The 11,382-nt window shown below is 38.6% G+C and overlaps 1 protein-coding gene across 1 annotated transcript; it reads left to right on the top strand.

Annotated features, from left to right (window-relative positions):
* Window positions 1-9,922: 9,922 nt before the first annotated feature.
* On the top strand, window positions 9,923-10,755 carry LOC122067158 (ran-binding protein 1 homolog c-like; the record flags this gene model as incomplete). The annotated part of the gene is made up of 3 exons (XM_042631000.1): window positions 9,923-10,179; window positions 10,359-10,510; window positions 10,630-10,755. Coding segments are annotated over exons 1-3 (427 nt in total), but the record flags the coding sequence as incomplete, so codon positions are not given.
* Window positions 10,756-11,382: the final 627 nt, after the last annotated feature.

The raw sequence follows: 11,382 nt of genomic DNA, 5'->3' as shown, positions 1-11,382 counted from the left end.
GAGTTTGTAACAATGGGTTTTGAGGTTAATTTTGAGAGAATGAAGAATATTTGGATCCTCAAGTGCTATGGACATGTTTGGGTAAACATTAAAGTGGACAGGTCCATAGCAGAGGCTGGTTTCAATGGCTCTCAGAAGGGAATCATTGAACTCAAGGAACATTTGGTCACGAAGGGCTAACAACAAGGATGTGTTAAGTCCTTCACGATGAAGGGGTTTGATGGCCACCTGAACTAGGCCAATATGGACATAGTTAAATTTGTTTTTAGTATATAATTCTTGTAAAGAATTTAGATCAAAAAGAGTAATTTCTTTTGTTTCAAGAGTAAAATTAATAGTTTGTTCGACAGTTTTGATGGTCTCCCAAGAGGTCCAATCTGTGTCGTAAATTTCTTTGCGGGATACTTTGGGCATATCCCATCTTTGAAGTCGGCGATTTAGATTTGTGGTTTTCTCATCATTAATTTGTTCATCATAACAGAGCACATTAGAACTTGTGCTCGCCTCACTTCCCGATCTCATCGACATGGAACGGGATAAACGATTCATTATTTGAGATGACTTAAACTTGGGGTAATCTCCTAGATCTAAGTTTTAAGATGGTATTTCCAACATAACTTGGGCACAAACGTGGTCTTACACTCATATGCCACTCCTCCCAAGAGTCCAAAGGCATATACCTCGTCGAAAAACTAAGAAATAAAAGGATTACTCAAAAGAAAAGAAATCTGCAAATAAAATAAACCGAATATATATATATATATATATATATATAGCTTCCTTAGCTTCTTTCTCACCGTCTAAAAGCTTTGGGCGTTGGCTCATCATCCTTTGCCAGTAATAGTGACTCTGAATCGTTTTTATTTTTACACTTTGATTGTGTTATTAATATGTCTTGCGTCTTTTCCAGCTACATCCGCTTGACACGGCAGTGGATTTGGAGATGATGTCACCGGTAACAGAGCTCCGGTAACAATATTTTTGTTTCCTGAGAGCCTAATTGGAGCTACTCCACCACTAACTAGAAGATCTCCCGGGATGCCTCCAGATGTTGCTGGGCCAGCCGGGTACCGGCGTCAATCAACCCCTTAATCTTAATTCTCTCTCTTGCGTTCCCCAGGGTTGGCTTTAGGTAGCTCACCTCTTCTCTTCTCAAGATAACATCAAGAGAGAGATGTTTTAGAGGATTTCATTGCTTAACCCTTATCTTTAAAGAAGGCATTACAAATAAAATCCCATGGTTCGCTATGCAGAGATGGAATCACCTAAAGCCGTACTTGGAAAGGACCCCATGGAAAATTACTCACAATTATAGAGAAGAGAACTCGATGGCAGATTTTCTGGCTAAGAAAGCTGTGAAATCAAGATGTTCTTCTTTCAATGATGATTTCTCATCCCATGTCTCAGATATGATGGCGAGAGATGAATCTTCTAGTCCTTCATATAGATTTATGTAGTGGGCCGTCTTGGTCCTGTTGATGGCAATGCCGAAGGTGGAACCTAGTGACCTGCTTTGTGGTTTGTTTCTTGTTTTTCTGGTTTTCAGTTTTTAATAATATTATCTTTTAGCAAAAAAAAAACATTACAAATAATATTCTACCAGGGAAAAAAAAAAGTTCCCAATTAACTATCGACTACTTCCACACACTCCACTTGTAACCTAACTTCTACTAATTCCTTCCTTTGCTGTTAACTTTAACTAACTACTCACCCTCTAAATAGTAACTACTAACCATTACATAAAATCTATGTTTCCCTATCCACCCTTGCACGTAAGAACCATGCAAGCCATGCAAGGTCGGGTCGTAACACACACATTTTAGGGGTGTGGGGGTGGGGGGTGGGTGGTGGGGGATGTTACCCGGTCCAGTGGCTCATGTGATTTTAATGCTTTACTCGTAAAAAAATAAAAATAAATAATAAATAATAAAAAAAAAAAAGTTGATGCCTCTGCACAAGTTCAATCTCATTGATCCCTACGTTGGTGCAAAGACCACATAACAAGATAGCAATCTCTTAGCCATGTTTTAGATAATAAAAAGATCCAGGATGTCATTTTGTCCAGCCTCCTCCCTTGAACATGGAAGATAAGAAAAAGTTAGATGTGCAAATTTGACCAAAATTACTGAAAATTTTGGAATGAAGCATTGGAAATGGTTGAAAAATGTGAAATAAAAATTTTATATATTGTTGCTACCCGATTTTAGAAAATCTAGCCTACAAGACAATTGGTCAATAAATCGACGTCAATTTATTGACCGATTGTGTTAAGGAGCTGACCGGTTAAGCTGGCCGGTATCCAGATTGGCCAAAAAAATGACAACCTTGTATCAAGGAGTTGATCGGTTAGAATAACTATCAGGTTGATCGAGCAAACTGACCGAATACGGTGATATGACTGATCGTGACATTTTACAGTCAGTTGACTGATTGTGGCTTTTTACGATCAGCTGATCGTTGTGGCTTTTTACGGTCAGATGACTGAGTGTGATTTTCTACGGTAAGCTAACCATTGCGACTTTTTACTGTCAGCTAACCGATTCTGACTTTTCGGCCAGCTTGACCGATCGTCAATCTACATAGTTCATACAAATGTGGGTTTGTTCCAGGGAAATTACAAACACATGTCTTAAGCGGTTAAGGTAGTTATAACAAATTAATTAAAGGAGTGTACTTCCAATAACTACCTCACTAAGGACATGGCACATGGGTTCCTGCAATTACTAAACTGCCAAGAGAGCAGGATATTGCAAATAAAACTATAAAAGGACTATGGTGGACGAAAGAAGGTATCATCAACAGGTCAAACAAACTCAAATATCAAGTGTATCTTTCATTCTATTATTTATCTTTCATGTTTTAGATTAGCAATTTCTCTTGAAGTCTTGTACTTCCCTCAAATCTACTTCAGTTCATAGTGTAATGACCATGTCTTTGGTATGTTTAGCACCAATAAAGATACAAATCACGTTTCTGGTATGTTTAATATCAACATAAACAGTAGATATTGTTTTTGGTATGTTTAACATCAACAGGGAACATCATATCGTATTTCTGGTCTATTGAATATCAACAAAGACAAGATTACATTTTTCCCTTATCTATAAGTTACTGTCATTTGTCTTCATCTTTTTCAATCTTTGCATCACGTTTCTGTAAAGAACATCAGAAAGTCCCTAGAGCAATCGGGGCAAGAGGAGAGCCCAAGTCACTTGATCGAAGTCAGATCTACTATTGAATTTAGTCAGGAAGGATTCTGGCACACCCACAGGCTCACCAATACGGTCAGCTGACCGTAACTTGGGGAAGGATTTTGTTGCCAACAAAAATTGGCATGCCCGGTGGGACCCTCTGAGAATAAATCATGATGCCAAGAAGAGGAAGGGCTCGAAATTCGGGGGCAAAAGTAGCTGGTGGTCCTCCAACACCACCAAGCCCTAAGTACAATGTTGAAGCCACCCCATCAGGGGCACAGAAAAATGAGATTGGCGAAGGTATGATTTTCCAATTAGTGAAAGTTATGCAGAAAGAAATATGTCGATCGATCAAGGTCTTTATACAGGACATTACAGATTAATATGACCACCTATTGGATCGCTATGACCAATTATTCATAATTCTTATGGCTTAGATTAAGCCAAATGTGTGGAATCAACAACCCAACATTAATCAACTTTAATCTGGCCAAGGGCATGGTCACACGGATGGAGTTCATGTTGGGATTAACACGATTGGTCAACCCGACCAGGCTAGTCAGCCTAGTTACACGATCAGTCAACCCAATCAGGCTAGTCAGCCTAATCATATTGGAAGTTCAAGCTATTCGGCGATCAATGATTGTTACATTGAGGGAATTTCCCCTACAATAGCCATGTACCATGCCACTGTTCGAAACAACAACTGCCTATGCAATTGACCCTGTGACCATACAAGCACGACATGGTGTGCCCTACAACAGCCATGTACTAGACTTTGAAAGGGGTCGAAAGGGCATAATCCTTCACAATTTTGGCCAACAAATGGTGTCGTATGAAGAATTATTTGGGCAATTATTGCTACCCAATTTCAGTAAATCTGGCCTAAAAGACAATCGGTCAATAAATCGACGTCAATTTATTGGCCGATTGTGTTAAGGAGCTAACAGGTATTCAAATTAGCCAAAAAAATGACGAACTTGTATTAAGGAGTTGATCGGTCAAAATAACCATCAGGTTGATTGAGCAAACTGACCAAATACGGTCAGATGACTGATTGTGACATTTTATAGTCAACTGACTAATTGTGGTTCTACAAAAAAAAAAAGACTAATTGTGGTTTTTTATGGTTAGTTAACCATTGCAAATTTTTAAGGTCAGCTAACCGATAGTGATTTTCTATAGTCAGCTAACCATTGTGACTTTTATGGTCAGCTGACTGAGTGTGATTTTCTATGGTCAACTAATTGATTATGACTTTTTGGCCAGCTTGATCGATCGTCAATCAACATAGTTCGTACAAATGTGGGTTAGTTCCAGGGAATTTACAAACACATGGCTTAAGTTGTTAAGGCGGTTACAACCAATTAAGGGATTGTACTTCCAATAACTACCCCACTAAGGGCATGGCATATGGGCTTCTATGGTTACAAAACTGCCAAGAGAGCAGGATCTTGCAAATAAAACTATAAAAGGACTATGGTGGAAGAAAGAAGGCATCATCAGCAGATCGAACAAACTCAAATATGAAGTGTATCTTTCATTCCGTTTTTTGTCTTTCATGTTTTAGATTAGCGTTTTCTCTTGAAGTCCTGTACTTCCTTCAAGTCATCTACTTCAGTTCATAGAGTAACAATCATGTCTCTGGTATGTTTAGCATCAATAGAGATACAGATCACGTTTCTGTTTTGTTTAATATCAATAGGGACAACAAATCTTATTTCTAGTATGTTTAACATTAACGAAGAATAGCAGATTGTATTTCTGGTATATTTAATATCAACAGAGACAAGATTGCATTTTCCCTTTGTCTATGAGCTACTATCATTTGTCTTCATCTTTTTCAATCTTTGCATCACGTTTCTGCAAAGAACATCAAAAAGTCCCTTGAGCAATCGGGGCAAGAGGAGAGACCAAGTCGCTTGATCAAAGTCAGATTGACTATTGAATCAGGTCAGGAATGATTTTGGCATGCCCACACATTCACCAATACGATCAACTTACCGTAACTTAGGGAAGGATTTTATTTTATATATATATATATATTAATTCCTCGCCTTGCATGTGTGTAAAAAACACCCAAGACTAACCCCAAACACAAGGAAAGAGGGATAGTATCTTCAAGAACCCTTACACTTGTAATTACCATTTCAATATATTAATCATACTTTTTACTCATCCACAAAGTGGGTCTAAACTTCGCACACCAGATAGTGCTTTACCCAAAAAACAACTTTTGAAGGAAAAACTCAATACTCGTAGGGGGGAAAACACTAAAACCAAAATTCAAAAATGTACAGATATTTTGAAACTTTTTTTTAAAACTCATTTTTCACCTCTTGTTTCAAATATTATGTTTAGGTCATTTATTATTTGTTCCGAGTAAAAAATATTTTAAATGAGAAAAAAGAACATTGTCTCTTCACATGGCTTCGGTGTTCAGATATAGAAGCACACAAAATTATCATCCTACTTTGTGAAATAAGAAATTTCATCCATATTGATGTCCTAGCACACGATCTCATTGGTCCTTGCACTGGTGTAGGGCCATGATCGGACAGCGATCTCTTGCCCTTTTAAAATTTACTCTTGGAAGCCTAATTTGTATCAGATGCCTCCACCATCTCCCCTTTGGTTATTCGATTGGTAACATGTAAATATGGAGTCCAAACCAGGTCCTAACAAAGGACCATCCTAATACGGTTGTTATGTGACACGTGTCTAAGTAGAGATGGGAGAATAGAACCATTATCTTCCATATTAAAGTCTCTTTTATCGAATCCTCCCTTTTTTTCTCTTTAAGCAGTCTGAAAGAGGTGTGAAGATGACCACAATAACCCTATTCTCCATTGATAATGAAAACGGATCTAATCTCATTATGAAAGTAAGCAATTCTAACCGAATCAGATAATAAGTCCAATCCAATGGCTTTTACTTGTCACAACCACATCTCCACCCTCTTTTTTAGGTTAGTTTTGCATGACATCAACTAATGGGAAAAAAAAAATGAAAAAGAAAAGAAAAAATCATAAAAATCTGTCAGGATGGGGTTGCAGATGGGAGTTAGATGTGGCTGCAGGGAAAGATGAGGGTGGATGAGGGTGGGGCTGTAGATGGAACATTGGCGCAATTTGCAGCGTGGGTGGGTGTTCTGTGACTTCGGTCGCCTCTCATAAGCTAGAGAAAAAAGAAGAAGAGAAGAAGAAGAAAATAAATAAATAATTAACATATGGGTACCACCTATTACTTAATTCCATTAAAATATAAGAATAATAACAGTTCTGAATACAAAATGGTTATAATTAAAGAGTTTCTAGTGGAGGAAGATACTGCTCCATTCTGTGTTTCTTCTTCTTGAACAAGTGTCTATTACGACAATTATATTTAGAGATAATTACGGTGGCCTCCCCTATAGTTTATTCTAATGTTATAATCATCCTCTGTAGAACTGATAATTACACTGTACCCCTGCAATTCACAGTGTTAAGTTAGAAAAAGGAAAAGACAGTTTTACCTTTTACACTAAAACACTCTAATAACCTATTCTCAATATCTTCTTCACTCTTTAGCATTGAGAGGCCGGGTTTTGGAATCAAGTCCAATGGAGAACAGTGCGCCAACTATTCTGTTGATTCCGGCAATCAGAATGGCAGAGAGGTTGATGGATTCCAGCGTCCCTTGTTGGTTTTTGGTGAGCTAAGCAACCTGATACAGGCATGATCTCTCTTTTCCTTTTGATTCCTTTTTTTTTTTTTTTTTTTTTTTTACTGATTTTCTCTTTGTTAATGAAAATCAGAGAACACTCCACTATATACTTTGCTTCTGATCAGCACTCAAACACACACATGATCTGCTACTTTATTTGAAATTTCTGGTTACTAACAGGATTGAAAAACAAAGAAAAACGATACTTCAGTTACTAACAGACTAACATGTTTGAAATTGAAGAAAAACGAAGAGGGAGAGAGAGAGAGAGAGAGAGAGAGAGAGAGAGAGAGAGAGAGGATACTCACTACTCCATTTGAAATTTCCAGAGATAAAATAAGAATAAAAAAATATAACTAATGAAAATCGATAATAGTTTCTCTTAAGAAATAGTTCTTCTAATGTTCAATTCCAATTAAAGTGGGGACAAATGATGGGCAAATGTCACAAACCCAGATGGGTTGATGAGTACGATTACTATAATATTGCTTGTAATGATTTTCAGCCACACATGATTAACAAAGTGATGGTTGGTGATATATGTATAAAGAGTCGTGGAAGATATTTACGATTTGAAACTTCCCACAAATAGAGGAAATAAAAACGATTAATAAAATCTGAATAATTTCAAATTCCTCAAAAATAGGGAAAACAAAAAAAGATTTAAAATTTTGAATAAATAAATTAATGGAAGATTACCTCCGTAAGAAGGTTGGACACATGGCACCTATTTAGCGTAGGACCAATTTAACTCATCTGCTCGTACGAGCAGATGATCCGGTCTCAATAATCATACCATTTGCGTTTCTTGCTCATCGGAAGGTTGCAAGTGGAAGGAACTTCATTGTAGGGTTGCAAGGGTATTTTTGTCTTTAAAAAATTATGTAAACAAGCCATGTCATATTATAACGGATTGTCCCTAACGAAGTTGAAACATCGTCAACTGCAAGGTGTACAATGTAATTATCAGTTCTACATGGGATAATTATAACATTAGGATAAACTGCAGGGGAGGCCACTATAATTATCTCTTATATTTATAAGACTTTATGTCCCACAGTCTGACTTTATTGACACGGTTGGACTATTTGGCTGATTAAGTCGGAATGGTTCTTGACTGATATTATATTGTTGGAACAGTACGATGGATTAGTATGGATGAAGCTAATAAGGCAACCATTTATGTTTTTTTAATGAAAACTAGGGGAATTTTTGTGCTATCTTGCTGAAAATAAAAGCTCCCCTGTGATACAACACTGAACTTGGAACCTTTTACTCTACTCTAGATTAAGCCAGCAAAAAAAACGCAAATTTTCATATTCAAAGGAATCATTGCAACCTTTGACCAAGCAGGGGAGAAAGTCTATTAATATAAATGGAAATTACAAGATTATCTACAAATGCGTTTCACTTTACTAAATTATCCATCCAATCTTTGTTTCAACAGATTCATCCAAAACAAAGATTGGTATTACAAAACTACCCAAAACAGTGTCAATCTCTCACCATGTACGTTTGTTTTTACATTTTTACCCTATTCTCTCTTATCCTCTCTCCCTTCTCGTCTCTTCCTCCCTAGCCCTTGTGACTTACCCACAGGGAGACCACTCCACCTGGCCATTTTCCTGAAAGAGCTCTTAGATGCCATGGGTAGTACGTACTATGGGCGGACATTGGACTTCTTGAAGATCTCCTGTGACAATGCCTAAGAGATGAACATGATGTGCTCATACTCCTATTCCTACCATGGTGTATCAACACTCCCACTTCTATTAAAGTACCTGTCTTTGCCCTCTTTTCTTCCATTTTGGTAATTTTTGTGCTTCCAATCCCACTCACCCATTTCAGTTTCCTTCAAAGCTAATGCTACCATGAAGTTGGGATCAGCAGTGATGATGGCAGTCTAGCACTCACGGTGTCGGCCAACGAAAATCACATAGCTTGGTGGGTTGGCGGTGGAGGGTGTTGCTGGAGGCCAAACTAGGCAGGTACCAATCCTTTCTCTCTACTTGTCACTTCAAAGCCCCCAGCCTCCTGCCCCTCATCCAGGTTGAGAAACACATCTTCTACACCCTACCCAACCCAACTCTTTCACGCCATTTTCGAAGGGAAGATGGATGCAGCAATAGCTCCCTACCCAACTCTTTCACGACAGAAATAGGTCTCGAACAACTCAGCTGCAAATCCTTCACAAGTGATAGAGCTCGACAGTAACGAGCACGTGATTGTGACACAATTGTTGTGAGGCATCCCCTTGTTTCGAGCTTGCGTTCATAGCAGCTAATTTTTCCATCCACCATCGTAAAAGCCACGATTACCAACTCAATCGAACAGGGCAGCCACCACATGACCCCTCATCGTTGAACCTAGCAAGAACCACAACAAAGATGTGCAAGGAGCAAGTCTGAGTGATTCAGGGGATGGAATTGTAGGGATAGGGAAGATGCAGAGGAGCCAGGGAAGGGTGGTCTGGGCGAAGATCGTTTTCTCAAAATCAAGAGGAGGAGGAGGAGGGGGGGAGTTGCTATTGTGTTCACACAAGAAAGGCATCAACGGACGGGATCCATATTCAAAACAGGGGCAGGGCCGAGGTTGCAGGGAAGAGAGGGAAGGGAATCAGGGGTAGGCATTGATCAAGGAAGGGAAGATGGAGGCAAGGGTAAAATAGTCAAATAATATATGTGGGTGAGGGTGAGATACTGTATTGGGTAGTTTTGTAAACTCAAACCCAAAAGTGGGTAATTTTGTAAACCCAAACCTAATTTGGATAATTTGGTAAAATGAAACCCAAAAGTAGGTAATCTTGTAGTTTTCCCAAAAAAAAAAGCCATATTACGATCCAACCTTTTGTTTCAACTCTGCATCAGCTGACAGCAGTCACAGCATCATGTATCAGTGTCACACGGTAAAATCTCCTTCTTACCATCTCCCGCGTTCGTTTTTAAGCATTTTTTACAGTATGCGTTTTTACTCCGCGACCCCGTGTCACTTGCCATGTTCCCTATAAAACGCCTCGTAAACTTTATCCTTCTCGTCTCCATTATTCCCAGACGAAACAAAGCAGCACTTATCCCTCTTTCTCTCGCTTGATCAACACCGTCTTTCGTGTTGTGCTTTTGTGATTGACTGCAATGGCGAGTTCCGATGCTGAGCGTAGAGAAGAGGAGGGGAACGTTCCAGGAGAGGACGAAGACACCGGAGCTCAGGTCGCCCCAATTGTTAGACTCGAAGAGGTCGCCGTCACCACTGGCGAAGAAGAAGAAGATTCCATCCTTGATCTGTAAGCTCAGCTACTAACTTTTTTTCTTTTGTTGACTTCTAGGGTTTTTGATTGGTAGGGTTTTTGGATGATCTCTGCTTTTATTTAGTTCATGATTGTTTGATTATCTCTTTGTCCGTCTATTTCAATGTACTTTGTTAATCTGTGATGTTTTTTGATGTGTATACTCGGCTTCTCAGGAAATCGAAGCTCTACCGATTTGATAAGGAAGGGAACCAATGGAAGGAGAGAGGTGCTGGGACAGTGAAGTTTTTGAAACATAAGGAATCGGGGAAGGTTCGGTTGGTTATGCGACAATCGAAGACTCTGAAGATCTGTGCTAATCATCTAAGTACTTTCCTACCATCCTCTCCTATTCACATTTTCTTCTCGATTCTGGATCGGTCATTTTGGTAGGCCTTGATTTGGATTCATTTTTTTAATAACTTTTTGTCTGTTTGTGTATTGCAGTTCTGCCGACTATGTCAGCTCAGGAACATGCCGGGAACGATAAGTCTTGTGTATGGCATGCCACTGATTTTGCTGATGGGGAATTGAAGGATGAACTTTTCTGCATTCGGTTTCCATCAGTTGAGAGTGAGTATTGTTTTATGGGCTATTTATTTTTTAGCTAAGGTGTTACTGTTTTGATTGGTGTATATATTAATATTTCTGATTTTAAGTTTCTTGATCTGTTCTGTTATGATGTTCTCTAGTTTGAAGTGTAGACCAACTGTTTTGATTGAATTCTTGATGTTATGTTACTGATCTCAATTTGATCTTCTAGCACTACATGAGCGTTAATAGAGTATTCTGATCTCTCTCCTTCTGTAATGATATGCTCCTCTCCCTCATCTGTTGGGTGATAGAGAAGGACTAGAGTTCGATTTCTTATTATGTGGAGTTGAGAAAATGTGGTAAGCATTTCAGTAGCTATTGCGAATGAGCGAATCAGTAGCCAAGAATTAACTTTCCTGGCTAGTTACTGATGCAATTAGACAGTATCATCATATTTTTCCTCCATAATATGGGAGGAGAAAGATGCATATTTTGGTGGTAGTTAAGTTGATTTGCTAGTTAATTGTCTGATAAATTGGAATTTTGGAAGAGAAAATGCAATCAACTGATGAAACTCTATTTGAAGTTTGTGTTCCATGCTTTGGCTCGAGATATGCATATTTGTTGGTGCTACTGAAGGATTGCATCCCCCAACAATTTAAGCAT

The sequence above is a fragment of the Macadamia integrifolia genome, unplaced genomic scaffold (assembly GCF_013358625.1).
Source record: "Macadamia integrifolia cultivar HAES 741 unplaced genomic scaffold, SCU_Mint_v3 scaffold2738, whole genome shotgun sequence".
Classification (NCBI taxonomy): Eukaryota; Viridiplantae; Streptophyta; class Magnoliopsida; order Proteales; family Proteaceae; genus Macadamia; species Macadamia integrifolia.
The sequence above is the reverse complement of the archived record's forward strand: the minus strand, read 5'-3'. Positions and strand labels throughout refer to the sequence as shown.